This window comes from Melampsora larici-populina (genome assembly GCF_000204055.1).
Source record: "Melampsora larici-populina 98AG31 unplaced genomic scaffold MELLAscaffold_2, whole genome shotgun sequence".
NCBI lineage: Eukaryota > Fungi > Basidiomycota > Pucciniomycetes > Pucciniales > Melampsoraceae > Melampsora > Melampsora laricis-populina.
This window is the reverse complement of record NW_006768766.1, coordinates 563607-585502: the sequence shown is the minus strand read 5'-3', so window position 1 is coordinate 585502 and position 21896 is coordinate 563607. Positions and strand designations below refer to the sequence as shown.

The following is a 21896-nucleotide window of genomic DNA, read 5'->3' as shown; positions in this document are numbered from 1 at the left end:
AAGGTGAAGGCATGTCTTGATGTTCGATTTTCTTGACAATGGGGCTATCAAAAGGTGGAGGAATGGCCTGATGTTTATGGACAACAGGACTGCTAGAAGTTGATTGAGTTTCATTGAAAATTGCACCTTTAACATACTTAGCTGCAGGCTTAATTTTCCATCAGGATATCTGAGTGGAGGAGAGTGTGATTGAAATAAATAAAGTCACATTTTCTTCATAATTGAGAGCAATGCAGTGATGAGTGCATATTTTGTCAACACACTTTTCAAAATGTTTCTTGAAAATGAATACAGTTTGTTAATCATTATTCTAACTTCCATAGCTTGATCATGAAATTTTAGCCAGTGTCTACTTTCAAAGTCTTCCACTATTTAAAGGCTTACTTTGAAAGATGGACTTGTGAGAATTTGAATGCAACACAATCTCTTAAGCTCTACAAAGACAATGGTTAAAACCTTTATAAAGATGACAGAGTACTTTTAGCCGTGTTGACAAGACACTTGGCTCACAACAAAATGAATGGACAAGTGCTAAAGTCATGACCAATCTGGATGTAAGATCAAGGATGAAAGTAAAGTAAAGTAAAGCCAATGGAGTATAAGATATAAAAGAGAAAAGTATAACAAAAGAATAAAATGTTTCAGTGAAGTTCTGAATTAATAAAAGAAGAGTCTGACTGAAATGTCACCTTAAAAATCGAATTCCTCAATGGGGAAAAAGATCAAAAAGGGAGAAAGGGAGAGATTGGGTTATAAGAGAAAAAACATTTCACAAAAATTTGAACAGACACACCAAGTCACAACATATTGAATGGAACTACCCCTGATCATCTATCAGAATGAAGAAATTTTCTTCTACCACCCACCTATTCACATAACAAATTGTAGACCTTCATCTCATCTTCAGTATTTCTTCCATCTGGATTGGTCCAGGTTCAATAAGTGGGTGGAGTGTTAACTCACTTGAGTCTTGATGAGTCTTAATGGTTTTGATAACTCACACAAGAATGGAATTTGTCAACAGGACATGTATTGAGGAGTTTTTTGAAATGGTCCACATCATGGTGCAAATCTATCTCAAAGGATGATGTATTGAAATCTGGCTTCAATTAAGGGATACAAAGTAGAATCCGGGCACATGCCCAGCTTTGTGCCTAGATTTTTTTTGGCAGTAAATTTGAATTCTGGGCCTGGACTTTTGCCCAGAAAATCAAATTTTACTGCCAAAATAATTACAGGCACAAAGTCGGGCACGTGCCTGGATTCTACTTTGTATCCCACAAATGAATCCTTTCCAATACATGTTTTCTTTGTCACAATAATTACAGGGACCAAAATTGATGCTTACATACAGGTGAGAATTGTACACTTTTCTGAGGGCTCCAAAGAAAATTGTTTTTCTTTCAGATTCTTTCAATTGACAATTTTGGTAGTGCTCAGGTGATCAGGCTATTTTACTCAAATTTTGCTGGACATTGCTGGAGAATGCTCATTTCTGTCTTGGATGAGCATTCTTGGAGATCAGTATCTCAGATGAGCACTCAGAACAGCTCAGAACCTTGTCCAAAATCCTGAACCAGCAGGCTCCAAGGCATGCCACTGAGGATCAGCTGAGGTGCTGAGATGAAGTGAGGAGATGGGCCTGCCCTCCCTCAGGCTTCTTTGCCCAGGAACGAAGCCTGAGGAAGGCCTAGTTCGTCCTCTCATTTCCTGTTGATCGTGTAATCAGCTGACAAGCAGGAAGAAAACAGGAATAAAAGGGAAGAAATGTGGAAGTAAAATTGAACAAACATTGAAAAAAACAAGAAAATTTCAATGAGCATCCATTTTTGCTTCTGTGAATAGCACTATCTTAAGTTTTTGGTATTATAGCTATTTTGTTTTACGTTGGACATTGATAAAGAATGGAAAAGGTCAAATTTTGGTCTTCAACTGGATCTAAACACAGCAAAGACTGTTTTTTGTTTTGTTTTCAGTGGTAACCTTTGAAGTTTAATCTGCTCTGGTAGTAAAAAACTTCATTTTTTCTTGAAGTCCAACATATATTGAATTGGTATTATCAAGTTTAATCACAATTTTGTATAGTGTGTGGAGGCAATTCATTGACAATTTGAAATCAAGGCCTGAAACAATTGCTAGACCACAAACTTTCTTGTCACAGCCAGCTGATCAAAGTTCTGGAATGCTCTCATTGAGAGCATCCCATGCATATCTTTTCTTGCTGTTTTTTTCAAACAATAAATACATACCAAGATGGCAACTTATTAATTTTTTTTCAAGTTTTGAATTACTCTCATCAAGAGCATTTCTTGCATATCTTTTTACAGAAATACAATGACTTTTATGGTTGTCCTAAGGATTGGTCTTGATCACCAACTTGGCTTCTATCTATGTGTGTTTGCAACCAATTGGACCAAGAGCTCCTTGATTTGGGACAGTAAATCAAACTTGGGTTGATTGGGCAGCAAACAATTGAAAAAGATTGTGATGAAAACAGTAGACTCCAATCTGATCAAAGGGGTTTGAAATTTGACTTAGCGGGGCCAAATGGGCAATTTATTGAGTATTTACTCAATTTCAAATTGACAAAAACTTGGCTCCACACACTATACCTGTTGACTTTGTGGAGCGCTACTTGGGTACTGGTTGCTTTTGCTCAAGGTAAGGGACAGTTATGAGAAATTTTAAAACTGTAATGTGGCCTCCTTTAGTCAGAGATCACACTCACTTGATTGTCAAAACACACTTCATAAAACCCCTTTTTTATCATTCCCTGATTCAGTCAGATATGTGGTTTGGATAGGCATGTGAAGTTTGATTGTTAAAACTAACTCAAAAGAAAATCACCATATGTGTTCTGCTCATTGGTTTTAACAAATTACTCTGTAAATCTAGGAGAGACATCACTACAAGACTCTTCAACAGGTGATCAACAGAAGTTGTGTACATCTAACAATCAGAAGACCACAGAGACCTATGTATACATCAATTTCATGCGAATGTTGTGTTGGCAAACTTCAAGAGTCATCTGTGGTTGCTTCATTGAGCAATGATTCTCCTATTTGAGTGAAGAAATCCCCATGCCTACATTCCTCTTGGGATAATCCATGAAGTATTGTGATTTGTTCAAATTTGATACGATCAAAATATGTGGAAAATCTGAATACTGCCTGATGACTTAACCATTCAACTTTTCCTCCCTTGACTTGATCTGGAACTTCACCCCTCACATGTATTTCAAATGTGTCCGGCTTCTCATCCTCAAGCACTAACACATATATAGCTGATAAATTATTCAAATTTATTGTCAGAGATTTGACCACAGGTTCAAGGAGAATTGACATTGACCATTTTGGCAGAATAAATGATTAAAGCGGACATTATCACATACCATGTGTAAGATGTTGATCCAACCCAGCCATTGGTTTCCTAAAAGGTGGAAGGTAACCTAGATATAGATTGATTCCCCACCAAATTTGTGAAGTGCAATATGTCAAAAATCTATGAGAACCTGTAAAAAGCTTTTCAAAGGATTCTTTTGCAACTTACTATCAATTCTCTCTAGATTGCCACCAGTGTCCCTTCCCATCACTTGAAATCTACCCCTCAACCTGCTGAATGGTCCATTTTTAGAATGGGTCTCAGAATCCCCTAATTTTTCATAGAAGTCTAAAACCTTTGTCCAAGCAGCCTCTGCTTGGCCCCCTGAAACTTAAAGCAAGATGTGGATGAGCCTAGGTTCCAACTGCCCCTTTGAATGAAAAGTATCAGAACTCACTCAAATTATTTGGGACATAATATTCCATCCTAATATTGTGACTTGGACCAAATGTGGCAGTTGATACTGCTGCCCAAATGGATAAACAGCATAATACAATGTGGATGAACTTGTTCAAATTGAGGACAATCATGATGGATGTTAGGTATTCTTGAGAAAATGTGCAAAGGAATTGATCTGGAAATGGTTAAAACAGGCTAATTTATAGGCACCAAGCGCATCAGAAACACACAAGCTTATGGGATGTTTTATACAAAGGTCATAGTTGAGTTGGCAATGATACCAGTGTTTTGTCAGATCTAATGTACTGATGGAAAAATCATTGGAGACAAGTCAATAAATTGTGTGTATTTGTCTATCATAGGATTGCCACATGTTTGAAAGATCTTGCTGAAACATCACATAAAAAAGTTGAGACCAGGCCTGGATGGCCAGAGAAGTATGCTTTTTGCGCTCTCTCTCCTTGATTGTCAATCCGATGATGGATCCTTGCCTTTTAGGTAATAGATCAGCTTTACAAAGATGATCTGGACATTGTTCACACCAAGAACCAACCCCCTGGTAAAACCAGTAAACCATATATTATGGATACTTTCACAAGATGGAGATGTTGTCTTGTGAATGCGCCCAGGTCCACAAGGTCAACAACAAGTTTGAGGTATGTGTTTTGCATTAACTGATCTATTAAATCAATGCATAAATATCTTCATCTGAACCATTTCCATTTATTGATCAAACTTCCCCTCAATCTCCATTCTATCATCCTATTGATTTCCCTCTCTTTATATCAACTGCATCAATCAATTCCTCAATCAATTTGCCATTTCCATTGATCTTTCATTAACTCAGCTGTTCCTCAAGATGACTAGCAATATTGAGGGCAATGAGGACCCCAGTATGATCCTATAAGGGGTAGTGATCTAGAATTGTGACTTTTGAGCTCCTGTGGGGATACAATACATGTGAGCCTACTAGTGTCTTTCAGGCTAGTAGAGTCAATAAAAAGTTTGTAGAAGGTCCAACAACTTCTATTGAAGTTGCATAGATCAACATCTACAGTTATGCATGGGTAGAGACATGGGCCTAAGAGCTTTACATGGAATAAACAAGTAAAGACTCCAGTTATTTGACCATTAAGCAAAGGCTTTAGCCCAAGGAGTTTTGTTTAATTACTGTCTTTACAATGATCAAAAATAAGAGCAACTAACATTCAGCTCTCAATCCTAATTTGATTCACTTCTTATTCAAAGAAAGGTCAAAGAAGGTGGTGTTAAAGTGTAATATAACACCAGGAACTTTACACTCTGACTAAAAGAGATTTCCCCATAGATTTGAAGTTTCTTATACCACATGAATCCCAACTCTGATATAAGCAGTACTCAAGGACTACTTCCTTACAAGTAATTTCACCAAATGGATATTACAAGAATTGTTGATTATGGAGTCTAATCAGAAACAAAGTTGAATGATAACAGAGAATAAGCAACAAGACACAAGGTTTGAGTTTCAAGGTTTTTAGAATCAGGCCTTTAAAGTTGGATAATTGATAATCAAAGTTTAAAGATTGTAGGAAGATGAACTAACTTAACTAAGTCCCATGTGCCTCCACATTTGAAGTTTGTGGCCGAGGCACAAGGGACTTATATCTAATGTGACTTTTCTTGGTGACAAGCACATCAGCCTTTTGGTGGGAGAATTGTATCCCATTGTAACTTTTTTTGTGTGATTACAAAATTGTCTGTTGTTCAACTATGTTGAATCCCAGCTTGTTCCACATCTCCTTCCTTGTGCGTCTTTTTCTTCATAATCACAAAAAAAAGTTTTCAATGAGCTCAAAAGAGTGTCTTTTGAAATTTCAGAACCCAACTGCCACTAAACTTGTTACACAAGTGTCTTTTTACAGTCAATTTGGCCTCCAAATTTCAGAAACTTGATTTTTCAGCTATTATGAAACGTTTGACTCAAATGGAAAGAGGAGAAGCCAATAAGATGGTTGACAGCGCAAGATGCTGAAGTTTAACATACCTTAATTTCAAGAAATTTCATAATCATACAAAAAAAGTTACAATGGGATACAATTCTCCCACCAAAAGGCTGATGTGCTTGTCACCAAGCAAAGTCACATTAGATATAAGTCCCTCGTGCCTTGGCCACAAACTTCAAATGTAGAGGCACATGGGACTTAGTTAAGTTAGGAATATGAATAAAAGCAAAGTTGTGAGTTGTTGAATGATAATGTGATAATGTGATTCTTCTCAATTTGGTTGGGTTTTCATGGTTTATGTATCAGTCTGAACCTTGAAAATCTTTGGACACAAGTGCGCACAAATTGTGGTCCTATGGTTAGGTTAATTACAGTAAGACTATTGGGTTATTATAAGTATATTTCACTTGTTACATATGTGTTACGACTGTGAAATATGTGTGGCTTTGGTTTGCATCAAAGTTACACCACAGGAACTAATTAGCTCAAAACCCAACTGAACCAAATTTTGGTGTCCGGGTTTGAAATTTCCTCAAATTCTGAAGTTCATTCACAACTTGCTTGAAATATCTTTGCCAATCTCCCTTGTGTGGTACTCTGTTGGCCCCACGTATGTATGTACGAATTCATCATACAACAACAACCCCAATTCCAACCATTCAACCATCTTTCCTTTGTCATGCATTGTCAGTCTTGATCCTCTGTACAATTGGTGATTCTGTGGTGACTAATGTTGCAAGGTGTTGTGGTTGTATGATGTAGCTGTACATACATGTAGCAAGCAGAGTACTGCTCAAGGGAAATTGGCAAACATATTGCAAACAAGTTGTGAACAAAATTCACAATTTGAGGAAACTTTGAACCCGGACACCAAAATTTGGTTCAATCAGGTTTTGAACTAATTGATTCCTATGGTGTTATGTATGTTCACACCCTTTGATGTAAGTTCTGCACATGTTACATATGCTAAATCATATGTAGCTTGGCTCTTGAAGCTGAGCCTTGAGTTGTAATTGCTATTTTTGGGGTTTTTATTACAGTATGTTCCCCATTGGTACTTTGGTTTAGTACTCAGGGCTGATAACACATGGGATTATACATTGCTTGTATGATTTCTGCCGGTTTCTGCCCATTTCAGAGTTGCTAATAGTTTTATACAGCTGATTGAAAAGATCAAACCTGTCTTAGAGCTATGGGTACAGCCAGGGACAAGTTTCCATGGCATCTCAAGGGTCAGATTTCTAGATCACTACCCTTTATAGGGGCATACTGGGGTTCTGGGAAATGGTCCTACTGGGTGCATGGTCATCTAAAAGTATGTGGAACTTTGAAATACTCTTGATAGAATAATCCAGCATCCATCATGATGTATCCCATGCTTGACAAGATGAGAGAGAAGACCAAAGAGTACCTCAACAAAGATCTATTGTGTCAGACTTGGTTCATGGCAACATATTGAATCTGTTCTTCTGGATTGAATTCTTCAAGAGGTAGTTTGGCAGTACTTCAAGCCTTACCATCAATGCCAAAGCCAATCTACAAATGCTCTATTGGAAATACAGGCAAGCTGCCTCTCTCAAGACACAAACTTTGTTCTGTACATCTCAAAACTCAGCCAATACCAAGGCTTCTTCCCCAAAGATTGAACTTGTGATCTTTGACCTGGGCAGTGGTGGAAAGGTGGATACTGAGTCTGAGACACCAACCTTGACAATTACTTATAACATGGGACATAAGATGAAACTTTATGAGTACAATATCATGGTTCCACATTCAACTTTACGATGGTGACAGGTAAGTAAAATTTCTATTGTCTCAATATACCCAACTCACCTGAGAAGCTGACATCTGGTCTATCGGTAGGTGAACAAAAAGAAATATAGAATTCTTGCCATTATGGCATGGGATTATCTGGCTTGGACTGTGTCCTCATGGGCTGCTGAAAGTATCTTTTCTTGTGCAAAAGACATATGCACATCTTGTCCAGGTAGTTTGCTCCCTTGAACCATTGAAGCCTTGCTTTGGATCTGGTTCAGGGAAGGCATGGACTTGGGTGAAAAATACACAGAATTGGTGGTTGCTTTTCAGAAGCTTGGTATTTGAATGAATTAAAATACCAGCTCATTGTTTTTTGCTCCAAAATCCCTGCTTTGTTTATTTCTTTTCTTTTTAATTCTATCTTTCTTCCTAGTCACTCAATACTCTTTTTTTATGTGATCTTTGTTTCTAATACTAATTTCTCTCACATATTTCTTTCTGATACTATGACACTTGTTGTTTTAGGCCGCTTTAAGTGTGTGACATTGCAGTAGCTTGTGTTGCATTGTGTGAGGGGTGTTACATCAAGGGCTTTCAAATTTGTTTTTTTATGTATTTATGTTTTGGAAACTTGTCCATTGTTGTGAAAGATGCATTTTTTGAAAAGTGGGACAACTAAAAAGGTGTGGCAGATTAAAAATACATTTGTTGTACAAAAAAATCATAAACATCTTGTCTGAATTTGTAAAAAAATATGCAAACCAAACTTGAAACCCCCATTAGGGGGTTTCAAGTTTGGATTTTTTTTGCATATTTTTTAAAAATTCAGGCAAGTTTTTTGAAAAAAAAATGTGCGTAAAACCAGCGTATTTTTAAATCGGGACACCTAAAAAGGTGTCCTGCTTTAAAATTTTACGCATATTTTACAACAACGGGCAAGTTGTTGTAGCGTAAAAATGTGTAAAAATATTCAACTTGAAACCCCCTATTACAAGGAATCCATACTTCACTTTGTTTGGAATGCTACGCTCCCTGAAAGTAACAACAGAGCAATTGAAATTTAGTTGCACACTATTAAAATAGCCTGCTGGCATTGCACAGCTCAAAATAGCTGACCCAGGGTTGACTGTAGAATGATTCAATAAGGGGTGTCAAGTTTGAATTTTTACAACAAAAAAACTATGAGAAGGGAAAATTTTTATGTTTTAACTGTAGAAAAACTTTCCCGAGTGTTTATCATCACTTGGAAACCACAATCAAGGCTTTTTTACTTTTTCGCCTTGATCTTCCACACGGTAATGAGACAACTGCTGGTAAGAGGATGCAAGGTTGTCTTTGCATCCACTATCAAGCACGCCTCTTTCCAAGAGTGAAAAGGTCAAATTTAAGTCTTCAAAGCTATGTTGTAAACTTATCTGTTTACGTTTATGCCAGAACGGGATAGATAAAACTTTCCCGTTTTCGTAAATTTTGCGTAAATTTATGCTGGGACGGGAAAGTTTTTTACAGTTTTTACCGTAAAAAAATTGAACTTGACACCCCCTAATGTCATTTTCTCTTCCTACAACAAAATCAAACCCAAAATGCAGAGATAAAGATAGCAAATAACAAAATCATAGTTATACATATCAAACACCTACTTCTTTTCCCTCATAGAAGAGGAACTTGAAATCATTCCAAGCATCTCAAAAAAATTCACTACTGACCTATCTAAAAAAGGCTTTCCTCTGGTCCATTCTTGGAATTTGTCCTACGCGCTCAAGTAGCATTCTCAACAGTATTAATTCCATTTGCCAACATTTCTTCCTAAAAATTGTATTTACATTACACACATGAATTAGTGAAGGAAGCTTGACCATACGTGAAATGACCACAATAGAACTTACTTTAGTCATAAACCGACCTTTAGCTCCTCTAGGACGGCTTATTGCATGTTTATGACGAGATTCATGAAGATAAGGCTAATGAAAACATTAATGTACAGAGTCAGATATACTAGAAAAGAATGCCTTGGCAATCAGATCACAAAAGAAACGATCGAACCTTTCTTTCTCTTGATAACCTTCCTAATTCTTCTAATCTGGCTCTAGCAGCTCGTCTTTGGATGATCCGATCATATTGTTTAGCATTCACCAAGACAGGTTGATCAAATTCATTGAAGCTTTTGATTGCTCTACCGGCCACACCAGGTTTATCTTTTGGAATATCAAGAAACTCATCATCATTTGAATCATCAATGATCTCTTCTTCTTTTTCGGATGGTAAATTCATCATGGCTAATCTAACTGCTTCTTTATGTTGTTGATCATCATCTGATGAAATCATATCTACCTGGGTGGGTTGATCGTCTTCGTCTTGGATTTCATCTTCAGCTAAAAATATATCATCAAAACACAACCGGTTCTTGTCTTCTTCTTCAAATTCCGAATGATCAGTTTGAAATTCTCTCTCAACACCTTCGAATCCTTCTTGGAGTATATCTTGAAGATGTGATTCTTCCTGATTTTGATCTCGATCATCTCTTTGATTCTCGGGATTTATGTGAAAATCAGTTTGATTTAAATTTGAAGAATTTGCGGTACACGTCCTGAGATTCGAATTTGGATTGGTTTTTGAAATCGAAATCGGATTGAAATTTAAATCTTGATTAGAATAATTCAATAAACTTTGGTCGATCTGATATGACGATGATGATGATGAGGAAGTAGGTTGTTGGAATGTTAATAAAAATCTTGAAAAATCATTTTGTGGAACGATTTCATTATCTTTTTCTGTTCGAATTGAAAATGCTGAATTTGAGTTTTCCAAGTCAAGTTCATGGTAATCGGGTCCAAGCTAGGTTCGTTTTTAAGGAGAATTCAAAGTCGATTGATTTATCTAACATTAGTTTTCTTTTCTGGGTTTTGATGTTTCTGTTTTGTTGACGATTACCTGATCAATCAAAGCTTGAAGTGAATGAGCTGGATCGATTGAAATTTCTGGTTTATCTTTTCCTTGATGTTCTCGTTCCATTAGGGCGGTTCAAGACAGATTTTGCGAACAGCTCGCCGGATATTGGCAAACCTAAATTTTAGGGGTGTGACACCCTTAAAATTTGCGTTCGCAGAGTGACAGCGTCTGTAAATTTAGGATTTATGACCTTCTCTTTTCAGGTCCAACGTCCGGAAAATTCAGTTAACTCCTCTTTCGTTGTATCAAACGGTCTTTTTTTACAACATGAATGACTTTTTTTTCATATCTCCTGACCTCTTCATCTACCCTCCAACCGGTTATCTCGACCCCTGCTTCCAAACGATCATCCAGTTCACATCTTCAACACCAATCCACTTTTTCACCTCAATCATGCCTCGGGTATCTGACCGAGCAGCTGCGATACGAGATCTCACCATGTTATGCATGTTTGCTCATATGAATGCGGCTACCAACGATCCGGGCGATGGACACCACCCACTTGACCCTAGCGATGGACGAATTGCCTACCCAGAAGATGCATTGATGGCGACATTATTTGATGAACTGTTTGACGAGGAAGAGATGTGGGGAGACATGCTAACCACGGTCATCTCGAACCGATACCTGGAGCCTCGAATGCGTGTCCGACCAGCTAATACTTTCGATCTCCGTGATATGTTGCATTCTCGACGAACCGACTTTCGTCAAGCTATGAGAACAACTCCAGAGGGTTTCGGAGCTCTTTTAGGCATGATTCACTTACATCCAATTTTTGTGTCGAACACCAACAATCCGCAACCTCCAGTGGAACAACAACTTGCCATTACACTCGAGCGCCTCGGCAGCAACGGCAATGGAGCTTCAGTTGGTCGTTTTGCAAGGAACTACAAAGTCGCTCGCGGTTCTGTAGTCAACTGCACTTGGCGCGTAATCGCGGCTATCTTACAAGCGGGGTCTCACTACGTCACGTGGCCAAACTCAGACAGACGCAAGGCCATTTCTAAGGTGCTGGAGCGGGATGGTTTCCCTGGCTGTGTGGGGTTTGTTGACGGAACTACGATTCCCCTCTTCCAGCGACCAGGACGTGATGGTGAAGTCTTTTTCGACAGAAAGCACCGCTATTCGATCAACATACAGATCATCTGTGACTGTGATCGCCGAATTACTTATGCTTATGGTGGATGGCCTGGTTCATGCTGTGACAGCACGGCTTATTCAAAAACCGATGTTGCTAACGCTCAAAACAAATATTTTGATAAAGGTATGTCTTGTTTTCCTTTCATCTTGTTTTCCTTTCACCACCCGTGTGATTCAAAGACTGTACTGACATGTTTCTGGTCAGGCGAATACATAATCGCGGATTCTGCATACATACCTTCTGACTCTGTGGTTCCCTCATACAAAGGCCAGGCAGGTGACGTTCAGCGCAACAGAGAGTTCAACTGGTGTGTGGCGAAGGCTCGTGTGCGCAATGAACATTGCATTGGGATTCTGAAATCGAGATGGGCGTCACTTCAGGGATTACGATTGGCATGAAATGAGAAAGAAGATATGTATCATATTCTACGATGGGTTCGAGTTTGCATCATTCTTCATAATATGCTGGCCCAACTCGGAAACACATGGGAGGACGAGGAACAAGAACTGATCATTGCTGAGCGAGGCGAGGCTGGTCAAGATAGATTTCATGAGTTAGAGTGTAATATTGCTATGGTTGAAAGAGGAAGAGCTCGACGTGAGGCTGTGCGAGACTACGCGGTTGCGTACAACTGGGAAAACGGTGGTCTTCCAATTGTGTAATCTTAATCTTTCTTTTCAGTATCTCGAAATAGTCTTAATCTTTCTTTTCAGTATCTCGAAATAGTCTTAATCTTTCTTTTCAGTATCTCGAAATAGTCTTAATCTTTCTGTTCAGTATCTCGAAGTAGAGTCTTCAGTACTCTTTGATTGTTCAGTACCTCGAAGTAGAGTCTTCAGGACTCTTTGATTGTAACTTGGCCCTTTTGATTTGATTGATGTCTGTCGATTTTGGCTAGCTTGATTAAAGGTGTCGCATAAATCGATGTGGTTATTTTGTTCTTGTCATGTATTTCTGCAATCAAACATGGCCTTTCTGTACTCAAGTGTATTCTTGGATAGCGCATTTTATAGCAGAGTAAAGTGAGGAGTTGACACTCGACTTCATTTCAAAATGATATCGTTTAGTAGTTTGTGAGCTTTTAAAAAGTTTAATGTGACTTTTCTTTTTGACATCACTTTTTGGTTTTGATGAAACTTTTCTTTTTCAACTTTTGAGAACATTGAGCTTTTAAAAAGTTCAATGTGACTTTTCTTTTTAACATCACTTTTCTGTTTTGATGAAACTTTTCTTTTTCAACTTTTGAGAACATTTGGAACTGGATTTCATTTCAAAAACTTATTGATAACATTTCATTTCTAAATCTAAATCACATAACAAGAGGAGAAAATTTCTCAAAATTTGAAATTCGAGAACCAAATACATTCACATAACAAAAAGAGAAAAGTTATCTCTCCCAAATTCAATTGAGAGTACAAATACTTCAGTTCGGTCTTGATACAGACAGAGGTCACAGGCCCGAGGGGAAACAAACAGATGTCATAGTCACGCTGAGGTGCTCGCGCTATCACATCAAGAACAAGGAGCAAAGATAAGCACCCAATCTAAAACTTTGGCCACTAGATGAGAGATTGCTTACATGGGCCCCACCTCGGGGTATACCAGGCGAAGATAGGCCTCAAGTTCTTGAGGAGTCTTGCCCTCAAGTACCAGCTTTTCGCAAAAGGCTTTGCGCTCGTTGCGGGTAATGATAGCCATGCGATTGCGTTCCTCTTCGCGTGCGAGAGCCATTCGATTACGTTCTTCCTCTCTTTCCAAGTAAAACTTCTCCTTGGCCCAACTGAGATCGGACTGTCGAGCTTCAGCCTCGGCCAGTTGTTTGGCGGCCTCAAATTCTTGGCGCCACTCGTTGGCAGACCGTAACATGTCAATCTTGGCCGCATTGCCAACTTGCATTGCTGTGGCCACAGGGTGTTTATAGTCTTTACCTCGTACAGTTGACGGGTCAATCGAAGGCAGGGGATCGAGAGCGCGTCGAGCCAGAGTGGGACGTGCTGAACCACGACGTTGAGTTGCAGTGGTCATGGGTGCTGCGTTACCAGGGGTGTTCTCGTCTCCTGATGAGGAATCCATCACACGCTCTTCCGCGGTCAAGGTGTCTTTCTTCGAATATTTACGTTTGCTGACCTTGCACGCAGGCGGTTTTGGGGGAGCCGCCGTCTCAGTCGAATCTATGTTTGCAGCTCTCTTCAATGACTTGCTTGCCGACTGAGTGCATTTCGGGGTTGGTGGTGGTGAATCAACGTCGTTCTCAATGAAATTGCGATAGTGAGCATTTAGGTCATCTTCCGGGGTCGGGATTGGGTGATCTTGAGCCATTTGGGACTCGAATAGGTCTTGATACGCTTCCAACTCTTCAGCATCAGGGCTTGAGAAACGATTGGGGGCATTTGGCGGTGGTAGACTATCTTTAGGGCGCGGAGTGATGACTTCGGAGGCATTCACATGGATTAGTTGGAGCAGTTATGATTTCTTCTTAGATGAGCAATGAACGTACAAGTGGTTTTGTTACCACGGGTGTTGTCTAGTACCATCGAGTGATCATGCCCATTGGTTGTACTTCCTCCGTCGCTATTGGCGTCAGGCAAGTGGTTAACATCGTTGGAGTTGGTGTTTCTGACTCCAATGTTGACTTCATTGTCGTCGTCGTCATCGGCGAAAAGCGCAACTGGGTCGATTCCAGTGTCGAGAATCCCAAAAGGGTTGACATTACCCTTGTCTCGAAACAAAGCGTCCATCTCGCTAAAACATGGGCACATGGACTCCAAAAGCTGGTCCATTGTGCAAATCCCGTCTGCCACGTTTTTGGCAGACAAACCACTACCCGTATTCTTACTGAAAGCCTTGGTACTATGATATTTCGACTTATAGCGTTTCAAACGTTGCTGTAAAACTCTTCCGTTCAGACGCATGTCGGTAGAGTTGTGTCTTATGTGGTAGTTGTTGTTCAACTTGATCGCGAGTGAGTTCAAAATGGTGGAGCCTATGCAGCGACCCGGACCTTACCCGGGAATTTGAAAACGGCCCGGGACCCAAATAATTTTTGGCCGGGTCGACCCGGTCCGGTAGCCCCAATTTTTCCAAAATCAGAAAAATTGGGGAAATACAGAAGAACCAAAAAAAAACAGTCATCCCCGCTCTCCCAGGACAACTGCACCGTTCATCAGAGGCAAGGATCGACAATGCCTGCTCTTACTAAGCAGCCAAAACGCCCTCGGCGCTCATCGCCTACCATATCAGCCATTGTACTGGACTCAGATAACGAATCGACTGCTCCACACTCCCAGCGCACGAAATCAACGGATTTAAGCACGTCATCCGTCAAAGTTACGAAGAACCAAACCTCGTGGGTTTGGAAGTATTTCAAGACCCAAACAGTACGTGGGACGGCCAAGTATATCTGTCAAGCTGCAAAACCCGCTGGAACCAATCAAATCTGTGGAGCTGCTATGACTCCTGATCAAACTCAGAGCACCAAGTCATTAGCTCGACATCTTCAGCGTCAACACAAGATTACACCGGATTCCGAGCCTCAACAAGGGGTGATCAAGTCTTATTTCCAAACTGGCAAAATGGAATCGGTAAGTCGAAGCGTTTTCGTTTTTGACAAAAGTCATCGTTTTCAATTCTTCTTTCATTCTTCATCTTTTTTTGAATCTTTTTCCCTTTTTTCCTTGTTTCATTCTTTTCATGTTCGATTCTTTTCATCCTTTCTCAATAATCAGATTCCAAAACTTTCTCGCGATTGTCTTAAATTTCAACTCGTCAAGCTCATTGTTAACGCTGAGATGCCAACTACGATTATTGATCGCCCCGAGTTCAAAGAACTTCTTAAGCTTTGTAATCGAGAAATCACGCCCCTCCTTGTTGGTTCTGATTGCGTGATGGAGGCTGTCAAGACTCAGTTCCGTGTCTGTCGTACTCTTCTCAAGGAAGTATTGGATAATACTCTAGCTGTCAACATCACGTGTGATGAATGGTCTTCACCCAACGATCTTCCCATCCTAGGAATCACGGCTCACTGGATCGATGATCAATACGAGATGCGAGAAGTCATTCTAGCTATGCAAGAGATAGATGGACCAAAGACGGGAGCCAACCTTGCAGTTTACTTCATGGATTGTCTCAAGAAATTCAACATTGATCAGAAGATTTATTGCATTACTGCTGATAATGCATCAACAAACGGAGCTATGGCACGGGAAGTCGCAGGTGAGATCAAATCTTTTCAAAAGGATCAAAACCTACTAGGATGTGTAGCGCATGTAATCAACTTAGTTGCTCGGGCTGGTTTGGCGGTTTTTTCCAAAAAACTTGGCGAGGCTTCTTCAGTCAACCTAGCTGATATTCTTGAAGATGATACGTTTGATCAAATCAATACTCCTGGAGCTCTAACTCGTATCATGGCCTTCATCACAGCTGTGATGAAAACTCCTAGCCGTAGGAAATCGTTCGAAAATCTTGTGGAATCTGAACTCGGACGCCGTCTTGGACTTATATGAAACGTCGAAACCCAATGGAACTCAGATCTCAATGCTCTCAAAAGAGCACTCGAACTCAAAGATGTGATTGATCTTAAATGTTCAAGGGACTCATCAATGAGCAAGTTTTCTCTCACCCCTGCTGAGTGGGATATCATCGCCTGCCTCGTTCAATTTCTTGACCCCTTCGAAAAAGCAACCAATATGCTTTCTCAGTCGACTTATACGAGTATCGATGCGGTCTTACCAGTTTATGAGTGGCTTGAAAATCAACTTGACAAGGTAAAGCACTTTCTTTTTTTATTCGACTCTACTTTCTTTTTGCTAATCTTGTGTCTTTTGACAAGGCTTTGACTTCATTTGAAAACCATACCATTTGACTCGCCATTGCTCCAATGAAGACAAAACTGTCCACCTATTTCAATGAAGCAATTTCGAAGCCAGTCTATATCTGTGCCCACCTACTCGACCCTCGAAGCAAGGATAAAGAGCTTTCTCCAGACACTTTTCAAAAAGCTGGTGTTTACAATCAATCAGATTTGCAAGACCTCTTCTTAAAAGAGGCTCACCGATTTAGTTTCCTTTTAGACGATGATGATACATCTGAGCCAATCATTCAGATGGTTGAAGACGGACCTCGATCGTTCATACCAGCCCCCAAAAAACGCTCATTGGCCGATGAACTTGTATCTTATCTAGCTGAACCTCGAGAGCCCGGATCTCGTAATCCGTTGGATTATTGGTGCCGTAGTGAAGGAGCTTATCCTTCTCTTGCAAAATTAGCCCGAATATTTCTTTCAGTCCCAGCAAGTAGTACTCCTTCGGAACGGGCCTTTTCACTTGGTGGCCGCGTTTTAAGTAAACATCGCCATAGTCTCAAACCAGACACTTTTGAAGCTCTTGTATGCCTCAAGACTTGGAACAAGGTATTATCAATGGTTGCTTTATTCATTTCTTTTTTACAAAGTTTCATATTTTTTATTTAAACTGCCAAGTTTTAACAAAATATACAAGTATGGTAGTATTTTAAACTTAAAAAACACGTATTTTGAAATAAAAAAAAAGTTTCTGCTTCTTAGTCAACTTTTGAGAGCCCAATGTCCCAAACTTCCCCTGTGCCAACATTCTCCGGGTCGGACCGGGTAGATCTAGTTTTACCCTTGCCCCTGGCCGGGATTGGTCTGACCCGGTCCCGATCCCGGGATCGACCCGATTTTTTCGGGCCGGGTCGCTGCATTAGGTGGAGGGATTCATTGGCATGCCAGAGACTCTGGTCTGGCTCCCGCCCCCAAAGATAGAGTTGCAAATGTTGGGTTTACTGAGGTATGCGACAATCGTTTGGTAATCGACAATGTCCAAAGGAGGGCTGTCCCGGTTCGGTTTGGCGGGCGCAGTCATGGAGACACTGCTAGCACGTTTCTGAGCAGCGACTCGAGACCTTTTGATTGCCGCAGGAGTAGCTCGAGAGGTGGAGGATATTCCGGATGCAAGCAGGTCTTCTTTGATTTGAGCGCGAGTGCGACGATTTCTCTAGAGGAACAGAGATTTTGCAAGGTCAGCAACTATCCGTTTCAGTAGACATGGTTGAATAAAAACACAGACCTTGGATGGCGCGGTGGGAGTTGGTGACATGATTTTCAAAGATCACGGAAGGTTGTTCAAGCGAAAACAAGGGTGACGAGGAAAGGGAAGAGTGGAAATTGAAGATGGAGATAAGGAAATCGAAAAATTGTGATGATGGGACACGTATCGAAAGGAGATCGAAGGACCTACCTATGCCGTCTTTGAAAGGCTACCTCCAGTGATCCAAGAAACAGGGCAAATCCAAACCGAACGTTGGGCGGCGAATGCTGAGCTGGCGTGCTCTCGAGAGGGGTGGTGAAAGGGCAAAAGGCCAGGATCCAGCCTGATCCGTGAGGTCGGATTTGGGGTACGAGGCAAAACCGGATAACACCCCACCTCTCAAACCCAAAGAATCGAACAAAACCTTTCAAGAGAGGCGTTTATTAAGGTACACACACTGAAAAAAAAAGAAACCAAAAAAAAAACCAAAAAAAACTGCCACTGTGTACCTTTTTTTTTATAACGAAAAGCTCTAAAATTATAAAGGCTAAATAGGAGATCGCAAGTGCGTGAACCAGCTCTAGAGCTGGTTCACGAAAATTAAAATAATACTTATAATTTTAAGGCACCAAGCAACTCGTAAAACTCTAAGACAGGCTGTAAACGGTCTACTTGAACCGCCCTATTGTGAACTGGTTTGCAATTAGCGATAGTCGTTGAAGAGTCTTCTATAAATCGCTCGTTACTGATAATTTTTGCAAAAACGATGCCGAAGAAAGATGTTATACTCAACAGTTTACATAGCAAGAAACCCTTTGCCCATTTCGGACAGTTTCGTTCGTCTTGTCAACATAGCACGATGTCATGACTCATGAGGGTTTCTTGCAAACCCAACCGATCAAAAGTTAAAACTACCACTGCCGATCCTCTCAAAACCGCATCCAACCTCACAACTGAAGAGATGAAGGCAATTCGGAGTCAATTGACCGAAATAACGATGAGCGTGAATTGAGAACGAAGGCTGAAGAACGCCGTGCGGCTCAGATGCAGCTGATGCAGGTTTTACGATCAGATCCCTTGACTAAAACCAAGACGCCACCTCTCCAATCCCATCCTGAGACTTCGACCGTGCCTAAAGGGCCTAAAGTCTTGACCCCAGATATGTACATTCAACGGGACTGGAGGGACATCTGAAGTTTTGGCGAGCCAAACCCAACTCTACTTGATGGCTCATCCGTATCTGTTCCCTACCGATTGGACTAAGGTGATCTTTGCTCCGTCTTACCTCACCGACCCTGCGACCAGCTAGGCTCAGCCAATGCCAAAAGGATCATTCAATGAATCAACTGCCTATTTAGTCACGTTTGACCGCTTTGTATAGTGGGAACTATCAAGAGCCACTTGATCGGATAATTGAAAACTGTTTTTGCACATATAAAAAGCTCAAAGGTTATTCAAAAGGACTGATAGAAAAATGTCTGACAAGAAGAACCTCAATTTTGGACAAGATCAATGTTTGAATAATGAGGGGTAATCAAAGAGGTAATCTTGTCAGGGATGTGGAATGTGGGGTGCATATAATCAAAGTCCAGAAAGACAGAACATCTTCGGGCCTTCTGGCTTTTTGGAGAATTGCTCTGGAAAATTTGTGAGAAATTTCTGGAACAGCTTTGTATAGTATAATTACTACTTCAGCAGCTAATCCCAATGCCATGGACTTATCAGCTGGATAAACTAGATTATCTGACACTGTACATGCAAATAGATTAATGACTGATTCATTTTTCAAGTGAGGTGTGCAAGGACACAGATGAAATGAGTACCCTGACAAGAAAGTGAACAAATCATTTGAAAGAAATTATCATTATAAAAACAAGATTGCAGAATTAGAGGTCAAATTGACAGCCATGATTGGTAAAGGGAATAAATCAAGTGATAAAGGAGAGGTTAGTAATATAGCTGATATATCAAAGCATGGAGGCACTCAGGACTGAAGGTTGTGCCTATCCTGAGCAAAAGGAGAAGTGGGATTTATTGGAATTAGGTTCTAGTGAATGTGTAATATGCAATAAAAAATCCCAGGTTATTTCTTGAAACTACACTATCCACACCTCACTCTCCCTGTGGCACAACCATTGAGATCCCACATGCCCTGTTCCTCATTGATTCTGGAGCCACCCACAATGCAATAGCAGCCTTGTTTGTGCTGAAGTGAAACAAAGGTGATAGAGTGCTTGTCTAATGTTCTGTATGTGTTTACATTCAATCAAACAAGACATCAAAATATTGAATGAAAATTCTGCATGGATTGCCACCATTGTTTGTATTTTCCTAATCTGTTTCTTGCCTATAAATTAGCTGCCCCTTTCACCCGTTCCCTGGCCAATTTAGTTGCATAATCTTTCCAGAACACCAAGCACCCATCATGGATGTGTTCAAGTTGGAGAGATACATTTTCTTTGCATTATGTGTCTTCTTTCTTTTGGCCTCATTATCAAATGCCACATTTATTGAAAGCAAAGATATCACCAAGTGGTCTACCCTTTCAGATGAAGGTGAGTTACCATTGGTTTTTTTCCAGAATAAATGGCAGTTGGTTCAGAGTCTCATCAACATCTTTTTGTTGTACAAAGAAACAAATTATGCCTGGGAAGAAGTCCTGGAGTTCTATCAATGCCTAGGGAACCCTCACATCCCCAGCAATAGATCCCCATTTCGCCACTTGAACAAGAGTTTTAAAGTGATGCGCAGACTTTCTAGCGGAGGTTTGGAGTTCATTCATCGTAAGAAGCAAAGAAAAATTCCCTTTGAACACAAAAATCTTGACTCATTCACAGGTTCTGACTGAATTTTTCCATACCTTTGACTCCAATATTTTGTTATCAATTTGGTATATTCAGGCAAACTTTCACCTTTCCGAGAGGTGATGAATGACCTAGATCAAGAGATTATACATGGTATGGAAATCTATTCAGTGTAGTCATACATTCAGCCAGCCTTTTCAAAGACAATGCTGTTCAAGCTTGAAAACATAAGAACTGACATAAATTTCCAACAAATGGTTAGCTGATTTTGTCCCTGGTCCCTGGCCTGGCACATTGAAGATAGGGGTAAAGGGGAAAGTTCAGGATCAAGTCATGTACGGGAAGACTGCAGGTTCAAGTCATCAGGCAGTGTTTATATTGGACAATTACCATAATGCTCCCAAAATCCATCAAATCACAATGATTCATGAATTGACACAACTTGAATGTGAGACTGGGGAATTCTGGGGTTATTTGGAATGATCATCTTTCATTTCATGCAATAACATTCAATCACAATGGAAAGTCAAAAATCAGCATATACTGTTTGCATAATCGTCTGAAGTATTCTTCTGGACATAATTACATAGCTTATTCAGTTCCTTACTTTTAGTCTTGTAATGATGTTTATCATGTATTGACACCCTCCTATGTTTGAACAAAGCATACCACATAGTGTGGTTGATTTTTAGGTTCTTGCTCCCATTTAAACTTTACATTCCTACACAAGTTTTACACAAGCCAGATATCATGGCTGAGGCAGGCAATGGTCAGAACAGAGTTAAACAATCATGTTCTGTTGATAATTAATTAAGCAGGCTTAAACTCTTACTAAAAGAGCTCACTTTTTGTTTAAAATTTGGATAAACTCATGTTTTTCTAAACCTTGTCAACCAAAGAACTTTCACCAAAGCAATTTAATCAAAAACCTAAACAGTGATAGCTTTGGAATTCATATTAGGACTCCCTAGACTATTTCCTAGAGTTTCTCAAATCTTTCAATCAAAGAAGTATATTACATACATACAGCAGCTCTAAAAAATGTGTGTCAAAAGTTTTTTTAAACTAGAGGCCCAAGCTTGGTGGTGGAGTGTCTTCAATTGGAAGTGGTGCCAAAGTAGAAAACAAAATTGAGTATGTAAGGTGTGGGAAATTATTCTACCCCAAGCAGTATTCAAAGCCCAAGATTCTGAGTGGGCTCAGCATGATTTGGGTGACCCTTAACTGACCAACTGATTCACCACTGGATTCCTCTTTCTCCAACAACAGAATCTCCCTCATCATGGCTTACCAAAAGTACTACACATCAATCACCATCCAATTGCTCTTCAAAGGACAATCAGATCAAGGCCATCTTCAAAGCTCTCATTTCTTTTGCTGACTCTGGCTATGCATTGGAAGCACTGTTGATTGAATTGGCCCAAAGCTTGGGCCCCTA

The 21896-nt window shown here is 40.1% G+C and overlaps 4 protein-coding genes across 4 annotated transcripts; 1 reads left to right on the top strand and 3 right to left on the bottom strand.

Moving 5' to 3' along the window:
* Positions 1–3017: 3017 nt before the first annotated feature.
* Positions 3018–3911, bottom strand: MELLADRAFT_101611 (uncharacterized protein; the record flags this gene model as incomplete). Its single annotated transcript, XM_007404177.1, has 4 exons — positions 3018–3283; positions 3392–3448; positions 3550–3705; positions 3779–3911. 4 exons carry the CDS (start codon positions 3909–3911, stop codon positions 3018–3020), a joined length of 612 nt encoding a protein of 203 aa, XP_007404239.1.
* Positions 3912–9278: 5367 nt separating this feature from the next.
* MELLADRAFT_88952 (uncharacterized protein) lies at positions 9279–9845 on the bottom strand (the record flags this gene model as incomplete). The annotated part of the gene is made up of 3 exons (XM_007404176.1): positions 9279–9326; positions 9407–9481; positions 9564–9845. 3 exons carry the CDS (start codon positions 9843–9845, stop codon positions 9279–9281), a joined length of 405 nt encoding a protein of 134 aa, XP_007404238.1.
* A 3035-nt stretch (positions 9846–12880) lies between these two features.
* Positions 12881–14144, bottom strand: MELLADRAFT_101609 (uncharacterized protein; the record flags this gene model as incomplete). Its single annotated transcript, XM_007404175.1, has 3 exons — positions 12881–12914; positions 13190–14039; positions 14108–14144. The coding sequence occupies 3 exons, from the start codon at positions 14142–14144 to the stop codon at positions 12881–12883; spliced, it is 921 nt and encodes a 306-aa protein (XP_007404237.1).
* A 5935-nt stretch (positions 14145–20079) lies between these two features.
* On the top strand, positions 20080–20941 carry MELLADRAFT_101608 (uncharacterized protein; the record flags this gene model as incomplete). The annotated part of the gene is made up of 4 exons (XM_007404789.1): positions 20080–20209; positions 20288–20437; positions 20555–20611; positions 20721–20941. The coding sequence occupies 4 exons, from the start codon at positions 20080–20082 to the stop codon at positions 20939–20941; spliced, it is 558 nt and encodes a 185-aa protein (XP_007404851.1).
* Positions 20942–21896: the final 955 nt, after the last annotated feature.